At 43.6% G+C, this 22027-nt stretch overlaps 1 protein-coding gene across 3 annotated transcripts; it reads right to left on the bottom strand.

Annotated features, from left to right (window-relative positions):
- Positions 1-1722: 1722 nt before the first annotated feature.
- On the bottom strand, positions 1723-21729 carry hps5 (HPS5 biogenesis of lysosomal organelles complex 2 subunit 2). Of its 3 annotated transcripts, none has more exons than XM_048257799.1 (23): positions 21583-21729; positions 20218-20328; positions 18455-18565; positions 17786-17850; positions 17153-17345; positions 16607-16707; positions 16089-16307; positions 15491-15562; positions 15199-15287; positions 13388-13566; positions 12950-13108; positions 11996-12155; positions 10995-11112; positions 8891-9037; positions 7573-7641; positions 5845-6467; positions 5555-5675; positions 5113-5262; positions 4430-4549; positions 4130-4243; positions 3799-3905; positions 2216-2747; positions 1723-1931 (listed from the first exon to the last, which is right to left on the bottom strand). In XM_048257799.1, the coding sequence occupies exons 2-23, from the start codon at positions 20317-20319 to the stop codon at positions 1871-1873; spliced, it is 3612 nt and encodes a 1203-aa protein (XP_048113756.1). In that variant the 5' UTR covers positions 20320-20328; positions 21583-21729; the 3' UTR covers positions 1723-1870. The 3 variants fall into 3 exon arrangements, with proteins under 3 accessions (XP_048113756.1, XP_048113755.1, XP_048113757.1); XM_048257798.1 differs by having other exon boundaries at positions 16607-16737; positions 21583-21728; XM_048257800.1 differs by lacking the exons at positions 17153-17345; positions 18455-18565; positions 20218-20328; positions 21583-21729.
- Between the last annotated feature and the right edge of the window lie 298 nt (positions 21730-22027).

Here is a 22027-nt window from a genome sequence, read left to right as displayed (position 1 = left end):
CTATGTGGCTAATTAAGAGGGACTTCCCACTGACATCATCTCTCTATTCCTCACTTTCCAATTTGAACTTTGTCTTCTGTTTTTCCCCTCGGTCCCAGCTGCCCAGGTGTGTGCGCTCTATCTGATCTGACCCTGTGCCAAGGCCTCTGGTGTCATCGATAGGACAGGTGGTTCCACTGGGGGAGATTGGAAGAAGACAGGGGTGCGTGTGTGTGTGTGTGTGTCTGTGTATGGGTGGGGGCACGGATTACTGGAAAATCTTCAGCACGTGGTCAGGGAAGAGGGGCTAGGGTGTGTTTGTGTTCGGAGGGAACTGGTGAATTTGATTGTTGGTCTTACTAACCTCATTCTGTGCGAGCACTCTTCTCCTTTCCCCCCACCACTCTCGTTCTCTTTTGATTCGGCAGCTGGTCGTTCAAGCACCTGTTCTGGGGGAGATGCCATCTTACAGCACCTTCAAACTTCTTATACTTTTATTGTGAAAACCACACAAACATCATTTCCAAGAAGTGCTTCATCATTTGGCGGTCTTTTGTGATCTAAAAAGCTGGCAAGTTTTGGACTTAAATAGTCTGTGACACCATAATGATGAAATTTAGAAAAACAACCTATTTTTTCTGGTACAAGCTTTTTGAAAGACTAAAGTATATTTTTAAACTATGCTTTCATGTTTGTCAAGGGCCATGGTCAAGATCCCATTTATGATTCACATTGTTTTTATAAATCACCTCTCCTTTATATCTATCCTATGTTGGCTTGATAGTCAACATGAACATAAAACTCATTAAGATCATTGCACCTTTAAGCATTTTTTATATACCTGAAAATTAATACTGGCAGTATCAAACAACCAAATAAAAACACCAAGACACACATAAAAACTTTCACAGACCTGATATTTATAGATAGAATAAATGTTTTCAATGACAATCTTAGAAAACATTACACGCCTGCAACACCTCGTTAGTTAACCAGAGGCGCCTCTTTGGGTAGGGGCCGAGTGAGGCATTAGAAACGTCAGTGTGTTACGGTGAGATGCCACTCTCCTAGTCAAGTTAGATTAATACAGTTGGCCAGCAAAAGTAAAGGTACATTCACACAAGAACAAGATTTGTTTTAAGGCCCATGATTCAAATACAAATATTATCCTCTGATGTTGATAAATAGATAAATAATTATAAGCATTTATATATATTATCATTTTAAAAAATGTTAATACTGTCGATTTTTTACTTTCCATACAATATTTGTACTTGGAAGAGAAATATTGTATGGCAGAGAAGACGCGCCGGGGGGTCCTGTGGGAGGCTTGGGTATGAGGCTGGGGTATGGGGCTGGGGTATAAGGCTGAGGCTGGGATATGAGGCTGGGGTATGGGGCTGGGGTATAAGGCTGAGGCTGGGGTATGAGGCTGGGTATGGGGCTGGGGTATAAGGCTGAGGCTGGGGTATGAGGCTGGGTATGGGGCTGGGGTATAAGGCTGAGGCTGGGGTATGAGGCTGGGGTATGGGGCTGGGGTATAAGGCTGAGGCTGGGGTATGAGGCAGGGGTATGGGGTATGAGGCTGCGGTATGGGGCTGGGGTATGAGGCTGGGATATGAGGCTGGGTATGGGGCTGGGGTATGGGGCTGGGGTATGAGGCTGGGGTATGAGGCTGGGGTATGGGGCTGGGGTATAAGGCTGGGGTATGGGGCTGGGGTATGGGGCTGGCTGGGGTATGAGGCAGGGGTATGGGGTATGAGGCTGGGGTATGAGGCTGGGTATGGGGTTGGGGTATGAGGCTGGGTATGGGGCTGGGGATCAGGGCACAGTTGAGCTATCTGACTGGGGTACCCTGACCAGCATTGCAGCAGGCAGGCAGCCCTCTACTCTAGGCATGCTGGGACCACAGGAAACGATCGCATCGCTCCAGCATGGTGTGGATCAGAGCCCTACAGAGAAGACAGAGGGGAGAAAAGGAGAAGGACAAAGAAGGATGTGAAAACGATTAAGTGAGGAGATGCAGTTTTAAAACATACAGTATGTATGACGTCCTTACTTCAAAAGCATGACAACATTTTTTTGGAGTGTTCTCTTGTTCTCTTTGTGTGCTCTCTAGTTCTGTGTGTGTAAGCTACTGACAGGATGCCTACATTTCCCTTGGGATCAGTAAAATATTTATCTGAATCTATCTGTCAGTGCTACTGGCCCACCAGTAGGGGGCCCTCTGGCTCACCTCTGCCTCTTCTCTGCCACCCTCAGCAGGTCACACATGCGGGTGGACTGGAGCCCAAGCTCCAGTTGGACGCCACACTCCTGCAGAGCCGCCAGGGCCCGATCTGGCCCCACCACGCGAGCCAGACGGAGAGTCAGGGTCTCCGGGGTGATCTGGCTGCTCCAGTCTGCAGAGCCATTAGCTAAACTACCATTAGCACTGCTGGGGCAGCTGCTAGAGCTGCTAGAGCTGCTACTGCTAGCACAGCTGGTTCCATTTGCACTGCTGGGAACAGTTGCACTAGCACCATTAGTATCGCTAGTACCAACAACACAGACAGTTCCATTAGCACTGTTACTAACATTACCATTAGCGGTACCATTAGCTGTGTTGCTACCATTAGTGGTGCTACTACTGTTAGTGCAGGTGCTAGTGGCTCCACTTGTGCCATTACGAGCCTGGAGAAGGCTGGCTGCCTCCAAACTCCCACTGCAGTTCTGCTGGGAGAGCTGGATAAGCAGCTTCCACTCCTCTAGAGTTTGAGGCACAATACCTGCACACAACAAGAAAGTGATGAGAGAGATGTGCAGAGAAAACAAGTTCAGTTATAGACTATGGAGAAAAAAAATAATATATAATGCACAATATAATCAGGGTTCTAAATTAACTTTTTTGATCACCAGCCAATCAGAATTTCTACTAGCCATTATTTTCCGGTGAAAATAAGAGAATTATGAGTTTATGAGATGAGTGTCACTGAATGCATTTGATCATTTTATTAACATTGTTGGCATGAATACATACCACAAAATATACACAGAAAGTGCAAACACTTCATTTCATGTTCGGGATCTCTATCTATCTATCTATCCTACAGTCTATGGTTCGTTTCCAAGGGTTCTCGTGCGAGAAGCCCCTGGCTGCAGCTTGCAGATTACTTGTCTCGCACTGGTATCACCGCAAACTGCGCGCAGCCAATGGGCGTATGAAACGTCATCACGTTGCATTATGGCACAGTGGTCATGGGAAATGTAGGAAGTAACAGAGCCTTGAAACCTCATGCATCACCGGCCAAACTGGCTAGTAAGTTTTTATTAACACCCGCCAAAATAAATTTTAACCCGCATTTGGCGGGTTGGCGGGTGTTAATTTAGGCGGGTGTTAATTTAGAACCCTATAATATAATATAATAGAAATTTCTATAATAGAAATAGAAACCCTTATAATATAATATAAGACATTGTTTTCAAATTCAATACAATACAACCTATTACATTAATTCACCATAACTCCAAATTGTAATACACAATTTTGACTATTTACATAATTTCTGACTAAAAGCCAGTGAACACTACCAAAGATTATACATAGGTGGAGCAAGATACTTCGTCCTAGTCTATGGGTGTGAAATGGGGATCGATTCCTGTCTGCATAATATAAAGATGAGCGTACGTACTGTAGCAAACAGCCAACAGCAGCAGAATAAATAACAGTGCCCCCCGTGTGATCCGGGTTCCCAGAAGTGGCTGATGAAGTATCTTGCTCTCCCTATGTATAACCTTCGACACTACTAGTGTGCTGGTAGAGTTGTGTACAGGTTTTACCATTGGGCTCCTCCAACAGACTCATGTCGTCCAAGCTGCAGATAGCAGCAAAGGCCTCTGGGCGGCGCTGTAGCTCACTGCACAGCTGCAGGTAGCCTGTCCAGTAGCTGAGAAAAGCAGGAGAATCCACAAGTTGGGCTTTCAGAGCTGACACTCAAACAGCTGTATTTCAGGTTACTTTTTAATGTTACTCACACATTTGCATACTGCACACTTTTGTCCTGATAGTCATGATGCAGATTGCCAGAGCTTTGGTCTAAAACTAGCAAATGAAACACCTAAAAGGCATACAAACCCTTGCACTTAACACCAACATCAGATGTTCTCTCACCCATGGTTTCTGCATGTCTCCAGCATCTTCTGTTTGGAAGCCAGGTCACTCGGCTGACGGATCAGGAGGGAGAGGAGGCGCCCATACCCCCAGCTGAAATAATGAGAGTGCCACCTAGAGGACAGAAAGACACAGTAAGTGCAACATTGGAATAACACACTAAATTAGGGGGAAAAATGCAAATGCTAGTGCAAGAACTAATGAACATGTGATCATAATAAAATAAAAAATAAGGAAAAATCAGCAGTGTGCTGTCAATTTATCCTGAATCATGGAATGTGGAGTTTTTGGAGAGTGTACCGTGGTTGTCCATCAGCTGTTAAAGTATCACTCCTTTGAGGTGCATCGTGCGAAAGGGCCAGCTCCAGCCAATCCTGTCGCAGGGTTTCAGGCTGTAGCAGGGACCCAAGGAAAGCCAGTCTGTGGAATAGAATTGGAGCAATTCAGTGGTCACCCATGGCCAGTTGTACCGTTATGTCACACGGCACTGGTCTGCTCTGAAAATGTTCACTCAGTTACCCCTTTAATCATTCATAACCACATTTAAGCCACATTAGCCAACACACATCCAAAGGCAGTCACCATAACATTCCTGGTCTTACAAAACTATATGTAACTTGAGCTGGGGACTCACTGACACTCTCTATGGGAAACAGCATGTTACATGTATCTACAGTAACTTTGCACCAAAGCCAAGTCTGTACCCTTCACCCTGTTATGCACTAAACAAATGGCAAAAAGAGGCAAACTTTCACAGCAAATGCATTTTCTTTCAGCTTTAGATTCCAAATTGCTCTATTAAAAAGATAACCCTTAGTGTAGCAGCCATGATTGCTTGCCAATAACTACCTCCTTACACTTGTGTGTGAACTTCCATGTGAAGTCAAAGCAAACGCAACCATTTGCAAATGTTTGCCTTTTTTTGGCTATTTTGAATACAGCTCCACTCTGAGCTCTTGCAGGTGAGCTATGAGCACTCTCACCTTTGCTCCTCCGTGCGGGACTGCACCAGGTTGTCCAGATAAGGCAGGAAGTGGCTGCGCTGGGCCATGGCCAGCACGTCAGAAGGGAGGATTGTGGGATAGAACTGGGAGAAGGAGCGAACGGCCAGCTCCCCGTGCTTCTCATACAGTCTGGAGAAGAGGAGGAGGAGATGTGTGAAATAACAGACAAAACAGAAACAGCCAGCTAACACATACTATGCCCCTTTTGTATGTCTACAATTATTCCATTGCAGTCATTAATTAACACACACTCACATTTAGTTCTCAACTACCATCCCAACCGTCCTTCATACAGCTATGTCTTTCATGTAATGTTTATGTATGGATGTATTTTATATATATTATATATCTATATATAGAATATGAGGGAACAGAAGCAGGTGAGTGTATTGGTAGCGCACACACACACACACACACACACCTGTAGAGGTGGGACAGGAGCAGGGGGGTGTTCCAGGGCTGGAGTTCTCTCAGACTCCTCAGGGACTTTAGCAGATCCCCCTTCTGGATCACCTCCACCACCTTACTGGACTGAGTATATTCTGTCAAAACACACACAGACACACACACATACACACACCTTTTACCAATTTGCTATTGTAGTGGTCATTTGTATTGTAACTTGTGAATAACCTAAAGAAAAACAAAATCAAAAATGTTCTACCTGTGTGCACATTTGAAAACACACAAAAAGAGACTTTGAATCCTTACCTAACATCCCTGCGATGAAATCCTCTAGGACCTCGGGATGCTGTCTGTATCTTTGCAAACACACCCTGCGCGTATGCTCCTGATCCAGCAGGAAAAAATAACGTCTCAGAAAAACACACACACTCTCCACACACACACTCTCGCCTCCTCCTCCTCCTCCTCCCTCTTCTCCCTCTCCCGTCGCTTTGGCTTGACGGCTCACGCAGCCCACGTCCAGGCAAAGAGAGGTCAGCTGGGTGACGTCAGCATGCAGGTCAGAGGGCAAGGGTCGCGATGCGAGCAGTCGGATCAGCTCGCCGTCTCTGTGCTGCTGCTTGGAGATACCGGTCTCCCGTAGGTCCTCCTCGGCCGCGAGTAGTTTAGGGTCCTCAGATCCCCTCTTCATTGACCCCGTGACCCCTTCGGAATGCTGAGCGGCAGAACAGGACAGAACCTCCAGCTCTCTCTCCACTATTCCTTCCTCCTCCTCCCCCTCCTCCTCGCCATCTTCCTCCTGCTGCTCCTGGTCCGGTTCTGTGAGGTCCTCTGGTCCCAAAACCCGCTCCAGCACCGGCAGCCACTCCAGCAGAGCCTCCTCCAGGCTGGCTGGATCCAACAGAACCTGCAGATCCTGGACCTGGGCTCTGTTCAGGACAACACACAAGGCACTTGCAGAATATAAAACTTATCTAAATACATACTTTCATTTACTAGCACTTTTTACATGCTTTCATTAAAACAAACCGCACAGGTAATATTGAAAAAAGTTAATCATAGAGAACAAATAAAATCAGAATTTAATATTTTGAACTTGTGATTGTGACACACCACCTGGATTCCTTTGCATAACTAAACACATGTAAATGTAAATGTAAATGTAAATCAGGTTTCTTGGCCAAAACATACTTGCGTACACAAGGAATTTGGCAACCCTCCGGTTCCAAGCCTGAAACGCTAACCAGTAGGCCACGACTGCCCACATATGATAAAACACTCATCCCCCTTCATCTCATGTAGCATGGCAACCAACCCTGATAGCAGACATTATCCAGTGCATAACTAAGGGTGGCCATTTGCATTCACTTCACACTGAACTGACCAGTGGAGTTAATGCTCCAAATCAGTCACAGTGCTAGTGTCTCGGGACCCATTAGACTACTTACGATGAGTAAATGTGGTGGCTGCCCCTAATCATGTTGCTGTAACTCTGTTGCAGTGCTGTCCTTCTCATGCCTGATAAGGTCACGGGTTTCAGCCCAAAGTAACATGATTGTGAGGGTCTATCCTGTTATCAACATGTGATCTGTGAGTGACATACATGATCACATGCTTAATGCATGTCCTTAGGCATGTCCCACAGCGCAGTGATTTCCTCATATCCACCTCATCAACACAAACTAATAACGGTACGCTGGGACACAGTAGCAGTGTATGAAAACACACCATCAGTGTGTATGTCCCCCCACGCATGGGAATATGGGGCAGCTCCTGAGCATCTGTTGAATGACTACACCACACAACCATGCTGTGATGGGGAATGCTGGGATGGGGTATATATGTGTGTGTGACTCTCTCTCTCTGTGTATGATAATGATATTTCTGAACAGAAAAATGTGTGTGTGCATGTGTGTGTGCGTATTTGTGTGTGTGTGTGTGTGTGTGTGAGTTTTAGACGTATGTGTGTGTGTGTATGTGTCAGATGTGTGTATGTGTGCGTGTGTGTGTGTGTGTGTGTGTTAAGATACTCACATGGCTTTCTCGGTGGCTGCTCTGAGCTCTTGCAGACCACTCTCAGCACTGGACTGCTCACCAGACGGCCTGGGGAAGAGAAATGGTCACTTAATATATCAATAACCATAAAATAAGTACCACTGTTACTATAGGGCATCATCTTAGTGCATAGTGCATCACCCCCTGTGATTATTGCAGAGTTTACATATCTAATAGAGTATCGCTTTTAGTTTAATTTTCATAACCCATTGTCCATCCATGAAGTAAACTACTTTTGAGAGTTATTTAAAGGTATACCATGCAGTTTCAGGTATTTTTGGTGACTGAAGAGCTCCCCCTAGAGTCAACAGATATTTATATTTTAGTCTGCTATTGTAAATAGCCTACTTCTCCTGGCTTGTACCCCCTGTACACAATAAAAATGCTTTTGTTGTGGAGGCGAAAGACTAACAACAGAATAAAACTATCTCCAAAGAGCTATATTTACTGAGAAGGTAATGTTTCACGATTCTTGCGAGATGTCTTCGGGTCGACTTTTCTTGAAGTTGCATGGCTGGTTCTCTTGTTAGCGACTCGCTACGGCTACTATCTATACCAGTGTTTCTCAAAGTGTGGTCCGGGGACCACTGGTGGTCCGCAAGCTATCCCAAGTGGTCCGCGAGCAGACGTGGTAAAAAACAATATAGATGAGTTGTTTGCAATATTGAACCAACTTCCAATCAGTTCTGCAACACTGCCTATGTAAGCTATACCAATTTAAATCATATGAATCCTCTAAAACAATAAGCAAGGTGCAAAGACAATTAGCAAGGTGGTTCAGTGAGTAGGCCTATTGTGTCTATTATTAGCTAGGTGGTCCATGAGGTTTTTTTTACTGGTTAAGTGGTCCTTGGTCTGAAAAAGTTTGAGAAACACTGATCTATACTATATAACCTTTATGAAGCCAATTTGATGGTAACGAACTTGTAATAGGGGAATTGTTCACCTAGCATAGCCATACAGAATATATGGCTATGCTAGGTGAACAATTCCCCTATTATAAGTTCGTTTACCATCAAATTGGCTTCATAAAGGTTATATTAACGTGAAAATCTTGCATAGTATACCTTTAAGTACATCTCATCAAAATGTACACAAGAAAAACAGAAGTTCAAGATAGTCTGTAAACAGTATTTATATTAGCCTTCCTCAGTGTTTTCAATGTGTGGGTATATTTGCTTACTTAAACTGATACATTCAAAAATACTAAATTATCCATTATACTTTGTTAGTGTTACAGTACATTTACCACTTTTTGTAATAACACATGACCATGTAAGATAAGCCGGGAACTCACTCGTTGTCCACCACCTCTGGAAATGGGGCAGTAGAGCTGATGACCTCACCCTGTGACCCCTCTCTGAGGTCAGGCCGAGGCCAAAGTTCAGTGTTCATCTGAAGGGTGTTGATCTTCTCTGTGGTCTTTTTCACAAAGCTAGACACACTGCAGCACATGCACACACACACACACACACACACACACACACACACACACACACTGTTCAGTAAAACCTGGTCTGAGTAATGATACCCGCCGAATCACATGCAATTTCTAAAGTTCTGCTTTTTCTAGAATAAACCTTTTAATGACAGGACACATTAAAATGCGAAATAATAAAATGAGGAAACTTGAGATCATTGAAAAGTCAGAACTGGAAATTCAAGTTTCAAATATCAACACATCAAGTATAGAGAACCAGAAAATGTTATGAGGTCAAAAAAAAACTTCTCAGTCATCCATCTAGGATCAATCGAACATGACAAATGACCAACCAAGCCAACTATCTTGTGTACATACCATATCATGCGAGGGTGAAAGCCCTGTGAGTGAGTAGACCTTGGTGAATGGAAAATGATGCATTTATATAGGTGCCATGTGCATGGCGTGAAAGAGGAAGCCCAAACACTATTCTGCGCTATTCTGTCACCAGTAGGCTCAAGGCGAATCAGTTTCACTTCTCTGTTTCTCTCTCTATCTCTCTTTGTTAGACCTCACCACTAAGCCTCTCACTGCCAGATGTTTGACAAAGACACAAAAGTAGAGAAGTGCCGTATATAATTTCCCTTTCCTCTGCTGAACTCCTCTGCCTAGTACTGAGCAGGTACTGGAAATAAAGACTCTTGTTTTACGTATTTTTATTTTTGTCTATATTTTTCCTTGGATGTTTTGCTGTGTTTTTGCCCTGTGTACCAATATGGCACTGTGTGTGTGTAAATATATGCAAAATAATCCACATATAAGTTAGACTATAAATTAGTCTTTATCCCAAGAGGGCACATACTGCTGAAACATTTCCCTTACCAGACTCTTTAGAAATTTGAAAAGGCTAAATAGATTCAGAATTTTGGGTATGGGGTGTGTATGGGTCTAGAGGGGTCTGTTTCAAAGCTGAGAATCAATCATCCATTATTTATGTATGTGGGTGTGTGTATGTAGTAAGCATATCACGAGTGCACTTGCGTTTTTATGCTTTATATATGTGGTGAAATTAATGTGTGCGTGAGTTACCTTTCTTCAGGGGTCTGCAGTGTAATGTTTGAGGCTATAGAAAGCTGTGGATGTGTGTGTGTGAGTGTGACATTCTGAGTCTTGCCTCCCTTTGAGAATGTGGGTGCGAATATGTTAATAGATTTTTTAGTTTTGTGTGTTTTCTGTTTGTGTGTGATTAAGGGCCGTGATTTCAATGACGAGCGACGGCCAATAAGCAAAATGTCTATTGCGTAAACTAAAGCTGTGGTGTGTCATGTGGTGTGTGGAGGCTTACACCAACTCCCCCATATCTACACTTAAAATCTTGTTAATGGCATTAAATTAGCAAAACGATTTAAGTTATTAAATTAGCTTTAGATCTTTTATGTTTGAATGCCATAAATTAAATTAGGGCCTATATACAGTATTTGTATATGCTACCTGTCAGAGTTTTTGGTGGTTGACGTCTTTGTGTTTGTAAGAGTGTGTGTGTGCGCATGTGCGTGTGTGTATCAGAGTTTATGGTGGTTTATGTCTGTGTGACTGTGAAAGTGTGTAAGAGTGTGTGTGGTGTGTGTGCGCATGTGCGTGTGTGTATCAGAGTTTGTGGTGGTTTATGTCTGTGTGACTGTGAAAGTGTGTAAGAGTGTGTGTGGTGTGTGTGCGCGCGCGTGTGTGCATCAGAGTTTATGGTGGTTTATGTCTGTGTGACTGTGAAAGTGTGTAAGAGTGTGTGTGGTGTGTGTGCGCATGTGCGTGTGTGTATCAGAGTTTGTGGTGGTTTATGCTTGTGAAAGCGTGTGAGAGTGTGTGTGGTGTGTGTGCGCATGTGCGTGTGTGTATCAGAGTTTGTGGTGGTTTATGTTTGTGTGCTTGTGAAAGCGTGTGAGAGTGTGTGTGGTGTGTGTGCGCATGTGCGTGTGTGTATCACCTGTCTCGGACGGCCTGCAGGGCAATGCGTGGTGGTTTGGGGCGGAATGACAGAGGGAGGTGAAACTGCAGCCCAGGCTCCACGCGCTCCGCCTCCGCCCGTTCTCCTTGATGGCCCTCTGAGCCCCAGGGCATGATGGGAAAATCATGGGGTATGAGAGGAGAAGGGAGAGGAGCGAAAGAGTGAAGAAAGGAGGGGAAAAGAAGAAGAAAAGAGTGGAGAAGAGAGGAGAAATGGGAAGAGAGGGAAAGAGAGAAGTGAAGATAGGAGAAGACAGGAGAAATGGGAAGAGAGAAGATAAGAGAGGAGAGGGGAAGAGAAGAGAGGACAGAGAGCAGAAAGAAAAGAAGAAAAGGGAGGAGAGAGGAAAGAAGAGAAGAACGGAAGCAAAAGAGAAATAAAAGACCGACAGGAGGAGCGGTGATGAGGGGAAGGGAAAAGGGGAAAACATGGAAGGCAAAATAAGAGTGAGATGAGATGAGACAAGCAGTTGTAGCAATGCCAGTGAAGCTTTACCTCACACTTGAGGATTTGAGCAAGTCTACTGCAAACATGCATGTGCTGTGGATGCAAGACAAGGAGCAATCCAAACCAACAAAAGAATGAGGAGGCACAGGTGACAACAGTGGAATACGTGTATAATGAAAACCTCACTGGCCTTTGGTTTATGTCTTTTTATTTCAGCTGCCTTCGAAATTTAATCTCATATGCAACAATTTTCCCAAATTACTTTTTAACAGTTATGCACCAGGACATTGGCTCATGTAAATGGATCACTGATATAATGTCAGAAAGTATATGAAACTATTTTGTAACAAAAATATAAAAAGCTTTTTTTTTTTTTGTAGCCTTTTAAAAATATTTTAAGGCATTAAGACCTTACTGCAATCTCTCAAATTTATCAGGTCAGAACTCTAGCTCCTGAGACAATGGTGGGGGTAGGGGTTTAAAAGGGTGTGTGTCCCTTTAAGAGGCGGCTCTGTCAGAGGCCCCGCCCTTACCCTGCTCCCCTGGCTCCTCCTCCTGAGTAAAACTAAACTCCTTCAGCCGCTCCTCCTCAAGCATCGATTGGCTAACCAGGGAGCTGGTGTCCTCGTCTGACTGGCTTCCTCTGCGGCTGATGACCCGGTAGATGCCACAGTCCAAAACATTGAAGCTCTCCTGAAGGACATATAAACAACACATTTTAACTCAAATGTACATCCATAATATAAAAAGTGATTTAATGTATGGCATATTTTACATAGGCCTCCCTCCCTTTCTTCTGTGCATTTACCACAGTGCAGTTTGTCGTTGCAACCCAAATCTAACGTAACAAGCACTACGCACCATCTGAAGCTGAAATTAGCAACCAAAGGCTATGTTTAGACGGAAACAATCTGAAGAGAAGACGCAAAAGTGGCGTTGTGTTCTGACTTTTTATTCCGCGTTTAGACAAGGGTTTTTTGGGGGAAATCTGCGTGCATACGGTGACGCAAAAGTGTGTGATATTTGATGTAGTATGCACGCCAGGTGGCTAGGTGGCAGTGTAAACGCGTATGCGATGAGAGCCACTGTGAGCAGATCAGAGCACACTTTTGCGTTTTTACCCTTTAGACAGGAACACGGCGGTGGAGCGTTTTTTAAGATTTCCACTCTGGAGGGTGGTTTCACTTTTTTACGTTTTTAAGCCCCAAAACGCCATCACCGTCTAACGAAAGGCACATCTGATCAAATATTTTGTAGTTTTCACCCATAAGCGTTGTCGTGTAAACAGGGTGAAAGATGCTCCACTAACACAAGAGGGGAAAGCATAGCCATTATAATACCTCTTCTCCTCTTGAGGTGCTACGAAGTGAAGTGTACACATCGCACATGACTTCACAAGCTTTGGGCCAATTGACAAGCAAAACTCAGTCCAGATTTTCAAGATACAACAGAGTGGCTTATCTGACCAATGAACAAACACCACTCACATGGGAGGAGATACTGCTCCGGCGACTACTGCAGGCGGAGTCTAAAGGCTCCAGCTTGGAGATGACTTCCTCCAGCTGACCAATCAGCTCCAGGTGTGAGGCGGAGCTGAGCTGAGCCTTGAGGTTCTCCAGACGGTCCATGGGAACAGACTTCCTGGCCTGTTGAGTGGGGCAGTGCAGCAGTGAGAGATTCTTATTATCAAATTACTATCAAATTCAAAAATTTATAGGAACTCAAATGTAAGTTTACATTATACTTACAGTACAATGCAAATGATATATGCTATATTGCTAATGCATGTGTGTGCTTGAGTGAAAAATCTCTGTTTCTGTGTGTATGTGCAGGGCCACAGGTAATGTCATGTTTGGACATGGCGGCGTGTGTGTGTGTGTGTGTGTGTGTGTGTGTGTGTGGTGTGTGTGTGTTTGCTAACTAACCCTTCCGGATGCAACAGCGTGCTGGAACATGCAGCAGACAGTGGCTGCCAGGGTCCAAGCCTCACGCCGTAGCAACCGCTCCACGCAACGCTCGGCTGACAGCACCGAGAAGTGGGACAAGCGTCCATCGCCATAAAGACAGAAGAGCTCGCTGCGGAACACTGCCATGTCCACGATGCCTACAGACACAAAACAAACTCACTTACACAATGACCACAGGAAGAACAAGAAGTAGCAACATACACTACCAATGGTCAATACTAAAAAAATAAGGCCATGTATATCAGACACTCCAATCTGTTGAAAATGTGTTTTTAAGGTGTAGTAAAGGTGTAGATCCTGGTAAAATGTACCTTTAACCATTTAATGGCCATGCCAAGAAAACAAAACAAAGAGGAAATCATCTTGTGCATTAATTTCTTGAGACAATTATAACACTGCCATACAGCATGTTCTTCTATATACCATACATACTTCAACCAACTGGCACAGACAGACCAATTGGGTGAAGTTATTATTATTTTTTAAAATTTAGATTTAGTAGTACAAGGCCTTCTATACCAAGTGGCTTGACAGAGCATTAAAGTGTTGTTAAAGCGTTGCTAAAGGGTTGTTAAATATAACACAGAATCAGGGAGACCCTGACTGAGCATTAAAGCGTTGTTAAAGCATTGTTAAATATAACACAGAATCAGAGCATCAGAGCATTAAAGCATTGTTAAAGCGCTGTTAAAGCATTGTTAAAGCGTAGTTAAAATAACACAGAATCAGAGCATTAAAGCGTTGTTAAAGCGTTGTTAAATATAACACAGAATCAGGGAGATCCTGACAGAGAATTAAAGCATTGTTAAATATAACACAGAATCAGAGCATTAAAGCGTTGTTAAAGCGTTGTTAAATATAACACAGAATCAGAGCATTAAAGGCGTTGTTAAAGTTGCTAAAGCGTTGTTAAATATAACACAGAATCAGAGCATTAAGGCATTGTTAAAGCGTTGCTAAAGCGTTGTTAAATATAACACAAAATCAGAGCATTAAAGTGTTGAGGGATGTAACGGTATGAAAATTTAACCTCACGGTTATAGTGACCAAAATTATCACGGTTTTCGGTATTATCACAGTGTTTTTAAAAGTGTGTTCAATATGTTCAGAAAGCACTGATAAGCCTACAAAAGCTGAAATAATTTCAAAATATGTCCCGTTCACTTTTTCATATTAAATTGGCTATGTGTTTATAGCTTAACTTACCCTACCATGACTTGGAGTTTACTATTTCTGTTATTTGGATCCAATGAGTGAGACCAAAGTAAGTGTTCAAAATAAAACTTTAGGCTACGGCATTCTCCTGATAACGTGGATTTTGGAATGGATTTAATGTGGTCGTGAACATAAAAAGACGCAGAGTGGCTAAATGATACAGTGCACGTTTTGCGGTGAAAATGTTCCACCTTTAAAATCAGGTGTAGCCTAATCCAAATCGCAGTTAAAACCTTCAATTAGACAACAGAATCATTGGGTACCAGTTTTGTTACATTGCACTAGGCCTACTGTATGTCAAAAGCAGGCTCGGATGAAGATGGGAAGGATTAAACACACGGTTTCAACACTACGGTAATCCACCGTGATACTTTATTGATCCCCAGGGGAAATTCAAGAAATTATCTATCTATCTAATTATGATATTTCAAAAGAAAACGATAATTTTTATCGTCAACATTTGTATCGCGGTTTACCAATATACCGGTAATCGTTACATCCCTAGTGTTGTTAAAGCATTGTTAAATATAACACAGAATCAGGGAGAATCTGACCTTTGACTTCGGTCCATAAGAGCACTTGGTCACTCTGAGGTGTAAAGATATAGATGGCAGATTCAGTCCAGGTCAGAAGGTGTTGATCCCTGCGCATGCACACACACACACACACACACACACACAATCACAATCAGAAGAGGTCCCACACTTTCTCAAAATCCTCCATAAACAAGATTAGACCTGTGACTGTCTAATGATTCTCCACTTTTAGTGATCTGATCTATCCATTCAATGCATTTTTACACTATACTGCATCCAGTAGTTTAGATGAATGATTTGGTGTTTTTACCCGAGTTGTATCAGCTTTGGGAAGGCCAGAGATTGAGGGCTTTTCTGGTTGGGGTTATAGTGTGACTCATGCCTGTGAGAAACAACAAAAACACCTTGATTATTTCAGGTGTGGTCAGTTGAGATGACATCCATTTCCTGGTAGGAATATTTTTGAAAAGGAATGCAAAAAGACACTGTTTTGCCCTCGAGACAAAGCAGGGTAAACATGCACATCTGCTCACTCCAACAAGCGTTCACAGAAACACAGATGCACTGCTACACTATTACACTGCACTGGGATGGATCTACCACAGCAAACAAGTCTACGTCTAGTCAAGTCTACACCTGACATCTGACATGGTGCTGAGGCAAGCACACACGCACACACACACACACACACACACAAACACACACACACACACGCACACACACTTGTGATGTAGGTGAGTTCTTTTCATCTTCCCACCCAAGCTGGCACCACACACACCACACACACACACACACACATGTTCACACCACACACACACACACACACACACACATGTGCACACACACGCACACGCACACGCGCGCACACACACACTCACACACAGACACACACACACAGAGCTGCGTACTTGTAGGTGATGAGGGGCACGGCTGGGCAGGCGAGCAGCTGTTTGAACTGGTGTGTGCTCTGTACTTCCCCACCAAAGCTGGCCTCCCACACACGTGATCCAGGCCGGGCACAGTACAGAAGGGGGGGAGGACTTCCCCCAGCACCCCGCGCCTGAGACAGGAAACACGCGCCGTACTCCCCGTCACGTTCCTTATTACCTACTCGCCAGAACTTCTCTCTGGACGAATGAAAGACAGAACCCAAAAAGAGAGACATAGAGAGACTTTGTACTTTTAAAACGTTACATTTAAAGTAGTTACAATGATTACACAACCCAAGTCAAATGTCTTCCAGAGTCAAATAAAGTGTGCTGCCTCTGACACACACCACTTCCTGCCAAACAGAGTGAGGTTGTTGGAAAGAGAGAGAAAGAGAGAAAGAGTGTTTCGAGGGGCAGAGGTAGAAAGATATCAACATAATTATTGGCTAATGTAATACTAGTAACAGACACACACACACACACACACACACACAAACCTGTCTGTGTCGCACAGGTAGCAGCGACTCAGGGAGGACACGAGCAGCCGGCCCTCCTGGTAGCCCATCTGTACCACCTTGGAGTCCACTGTGGTGACTGTCTGCACAGGGAAGATCACAAACGCAGAGCCCTGTAGGCACATGCGTGCGCACACATACATGCACGCACACACACGCATGCACGCGACACGCACGCACACACACACACACACACACACACACACACACACGCGACGCGCATACGCCGCGACACACATACACACACGCCACGCACACATAACACACACACATCAAAGCACACACAAATGTATTAGTATGAGAAGATTAATAAACACTCCTTACACAAGTCCGCAAAATCTAATTTCAGCATCATTTCAATATTTCGGACAAACACAAATATAAACATGCTCCCAAATATAGCACAATTATAAGCACACACTGTAATACAAAACACCATAGCAAACAACTGCCCATAGCACTGTAGGAGTAAAGTAATTATTCAGTCACAACCATTCAAGACCTTCAATGAGCACTCACTCCCGTTACCTTTCCAAGTTTGGAGGAGGCGGCGCGGATGAAAGACACCTTCCCCCCGGCGTCCCCGGCAAAGACGCGCAGGGCGGCGGTATCCCAGCACAGGGCAGTGACGGCCTGGCCACGATGCTCCCAGGACACGCACGCTCGCTCGGGCCGACCCCGCCGCTCTAGCTGCAGCTCCCACACAACCACCACCCCCTGACTGTCTCACACACACACACACACACACACACACACACACACAAGCAATTAATACATGCACAAACACATCCTGACGGTCACAGTCAATACACATATATCATGCTGTTGCATCCAGCAGGGCCAGTTAGTGAATTCACCACCAACCACCCCCTGACTATCACACACACACACACACACACACGCACGCACGCACGCACGCACACACTCACACACCAGATCAAAAGAAGCAGCCCAAATACGCACATGGAAACACCAACATGCACAACCAACATGAACACATGCCAGAACCGCTACAATAACACTAAAAGACGTGAACTACATTATCAGTGATGCACACAGATGTACGCAGTACTCATTGCAATGCAATATAGAAACATCATAGACAAACATCACCCAGGGAGGAGGAGAAAGGAGGAGGCACAGTGGTGTGAAAATAACTACCTTGTCGCAACAGCGATAAAGTCTTCATCGTGAGGGCAGCATGCTACCTGAGTGATGGATCCTTCCTGATAACGCAGCAAATAGGCTTATGAGATGACGACTCATTAACAGAAATGCATAGTCAAATTTTAAAAATACATAGGCCTAAATATATACTCCAGATTGCCAAATGGACAGAATGCATGATGCAGAATCTGATTTATCTATCTGTAAATGTAAATCTGATTTCTAGGCCAAGTATACTTGCGTATACAAGGCATTTGGTCTCTGCATTTATCTCATCCATGAAATAGTGAACACACAGAGTGCTGACATCTGACATGGTGCTGTGCAGTGAACACACAGTGAGGTGAAGCACACACTAACCCGGAGCAGTGAGCTGCCTTGCTACAGCAGCGCTCGGGGAGCAGTGAGGGGTTAGGTGCCTTGCTCAAGGGCACTTCAGCCGTTCCCACTGGTCGGGGATCAAACCGGGAACCCTTTGGTTCCAAGCCCGAAGCCCTAACCAGTAGGCTACGGCTGCCACTGAATCAGGTTTCTAGGCCAAGTATACTTGTGTACACAAGTCTGTGAAATTATTCAGTGATAAGATGGCATATAATTGGTTAGGAGGAAGTTTTTGTAAATACTAACAACACATACAAATACACTAATATCTACTAGAATCACCTTGTGTGTGAGGATGAGTCTCTGCTTCCAGCCTTCTCTCTGAATGAGATGGAGACCCCCTGCAGAAGTCCCCAGAGCAAGCCACTTCCTGGACACTGCCAGACATGTGCACTGCAACACACAAACGCACAGACACACATATAAACACGTTTACACATGCACATAAACCCAAAAACAAAATGGAAAGGGACATGCTCAGAGACACACACACACACACACACACACACACACAAGATCCACAATGTGGCCCAGGCTTCGGCTAAACATTAACCAAGTAACCCAGATTCATCAGAAGGTAAACAAGAGCCAACACAGCCTAGGAATTCACTAGGCAAAATTTCTCTAAATATACCTCAAACTATCCAGCATAAAAGTATATATCAACACCACTCGTTGGAAGTAATTTCTACAAGGGCTGCAAGTCTTGAGGGGCCAGATATGCATTCAGCTTTGTTTGCTGTATATTTTCCCATAAGGCACAATCAAAGCTTAAAGTAGTTGTCCCTATTTGTGTAATTTCATCAACAAATGATGAACGTAGAGGGATTAAATTGAATTTTCATGACACAACAATTGGAGTGGAGCTTTGCTACTGAAGAACACATACACATCAAAGACAATGCTAACACCTTGACATGGATAAGCAATCAGTAAATTCTAGGCTATTCATTAAGGTTGATGAGTAGGGATGTAACGATTACCGGTAATGGTAAACCGCAATAAAAATGTTGACGATAACAATTACCGTTTTCATTTCAAATATCATGATTATCACGGTTGATTACCGCGGTGTGGAAACAGTGTGTTTAATCCTTCCCAGCTTCATCCGAGCCTGTTTTTGACATACAGTAGGCCTGGTACATTGAAACAAAACTGGTACCCTACTGATTCTGTTGTTTAATTGATGGTTTTAACTGCGATTCGGATTAGGCTACACCTGATTTTAAAAGGCGGAACTTTTCCACCGCAAAATGTGCACTGTATCATGTAGCCACTCTGCTTGTTTTTATGTTCGCGTCCACATTAAATCCATTCCACTCACGTTATCAGGAGAATACAGTAGCCTAAAGTTTTATTTTGAACGCTAACTTTGGTTTCAGTCATTGCATCCAAATAACAGAATTAGCAAACTTCATGTTATGGTAGGATAAGTTAAGCTATAAGCACATTATGAAAAAAAATGTATGGGATTTTTTTTTGAAACTATTTCAGCTTGTGTAAGCCTATCAGTGTTTTCTGAACATATTGAACACACTTTTAGAAATACTGTGATAATACCGAAAACCGTGATAATTTTGGTCACTATAACCGTGAGGCTAAATTTTCATACCGTTACATCCCTATTGATGAGACTCATATTAACACATTTTCACTTGAAAGGAGTAAAATATCAGAGGCCTAAGGTGTTAAGGGACCTGTCAACCATGCTACTCTAACCATTAACACTACAAACAAACCAATCACATCATGCTTGTGTTTGTATGATTACCTTTATGATTGACCTTTTTCAATAGGCTGCGGTGGAGTAAACAAACAGAGGTGATTGAAGCCCCTTCTAAATATCATATACACAGCTCAGAGCAATGTACAGGTAGACTAAATGAATAGGAAAACATGGATGATAGTTTCTGAATGTCAAAGAGAGGGATACCCATCACCAAATAAACAATTAGAGTAAATACAGCCGACAGAAAAATGGTATACAGACTGTAGAGGTTGACAGAGTCGGTACGATGGATAAACGGACAAGGTGAAGATGGTACCTTAAGTCTGCCTGAGTCCAGGCGCAGGGCAGAGAGTAAGGGGTCCAGGCAGTCAAACTCGGCAAGGACATGAGTGCAGGACTCTGGAAGAACAGGAATCATCCTGCAGAGCTAAGAAAAACAAAAATATTTAAGTGAATGTTGGAGAAAGAGTCTCCTCTGAATCTATTTACATTGAATTCCCTGCACTTTTACCTTGTTAGGCTATGTCAAACGCATAAATGAGTCTTGCAAGAGCTTAGGGCATCTTGTTTTGAAAACTGAGTGACTTAGTCTGAGTCACGGCAAAGAAGAAAAGAGAAAGCACAGGAGCCCACAGCCCCTCTATCTGATATCTCTGTCTTTCATTCAGAACATGAGACTACCTTTGTCCTCAGACCATCACCAGCTGCCTACCGTCATATGATCCAAAGCATCCTCAATTCAATTGCAAACGCATGACCACCCTTGATTTCTCCTCTCAGCTGCTGAACAATAGCTTTTTTAAAGGACAAGGCACCAACTTAGTATATACCGGTACACACACACACACACACACACACACACACACACACACAACAGTGACAGAAGTTAAGCTATATTGCCATATGTAAAGCACCCCTTCTGACAAGATTAATGTAAACTCATCTACTAATTCAGTCGTTTATGACGAGTGGGCCATACTCGTCTCGAATGGTGCATACACAATACAGTTGAAAGGTAACAATGTTAGAAACTAACTAACTTCATTACGTATTAAGTAACAAAGTGACAATGTAAAGATTATGTCAACTCACAACAATATGCAAAACTGACAGCAAACCCACACATTCCAGGGCACGGCTGGTGCTCAGCCATCATCGACATGCTGGTTAGCTACCAAGATGAAGCAACTTGTTTTTAAATAGTTTGGATGTAAAATCAAGTTGTCGACTCAATGTCAATGAGAAATTCGTACATGAACAAAATAAACGGTAACAAGTTTTGTACAAGTTCGTATGGTTCTACCGGTTGCTGAGTGTTGACTACTTAGCATGAAACAGCATGACCCAGCGTCACGGGACTCATACTTCTGCCAGAATGCGTTCGCTAGAAGTAACGTTAGTGCAGTACTGAGATTACAGTAACTTCAATAACTTACTCAAAATACTGAATGTTACTCTGACAAGTTACCTACTAAAGTAGTCCATTAACATGTGCTTATAAAAGTTAGTTGGTTTATTAGCTAGCTTCTACTGTGCACCAATTTATTTCCACATCTCAGCTCGGTAGTCACTTAACTTGGTTCCTTCACAGTAGCCTCACGTTCGTAGTCACTTCGAGGCTAGCATGCAAGAAATTAGTAACTAAAGCTTTAAATCGATTCACAGTTTGTTGTAAACAAACCTGGTGTTACTGTCCACGATGTTGGATTTGTGTCATCTCAAGGTCCAGGTTTACAGGGGCTGCACAGACATACTGTCCATGGTAGGTCGGTCGGGCTGTCAATATTTGACAGTAGCGATAGCGAAAGTTGAAATGGGATACTTCGCCTCGCGCATTGCTTCGCTTCAACCGGTACTACTTTTTGAAGGGAACTGCGCACTAATTTATAGGAACGTTTTGCCCAGTGTACATGATAGTAGTTTGTAGTTCTGGTCCAGTCATATACAAAGACTCATACATTTCGACTGATCCTAACAGTGCTTGTGAGAGTAGCTTTCATGAAAAGAAAATAAACTAATGGGTGTTGTTCATCTAAGATTCAGGCGCATTTTCAGAGCGCTATATCCATGCACTTACAGCATCCATTAGGGCTCTTGTATTGATTGAAACTTGAGAAGCTCTAGGG

Source organism: Alosa alosa, chromosome 11 (assembly GCF_017589495.1).
Source record: "Alosa alosa isolate M-15738 ecotype Scorff River chromosome 11, AALO_Geno_1.1, whole genome shotgun sequence".
NCBI lineage: Eukaryota > Metazoa > Chordata > Actinopteri > Clupeiformes > Clupeidae > Alosa > Alosa alosa.
The sequence above is the reverse complement of the archived record's forward strand: the minus strand, read 5'-3'. Positions and strand labels throughout refer to the sequence as shown.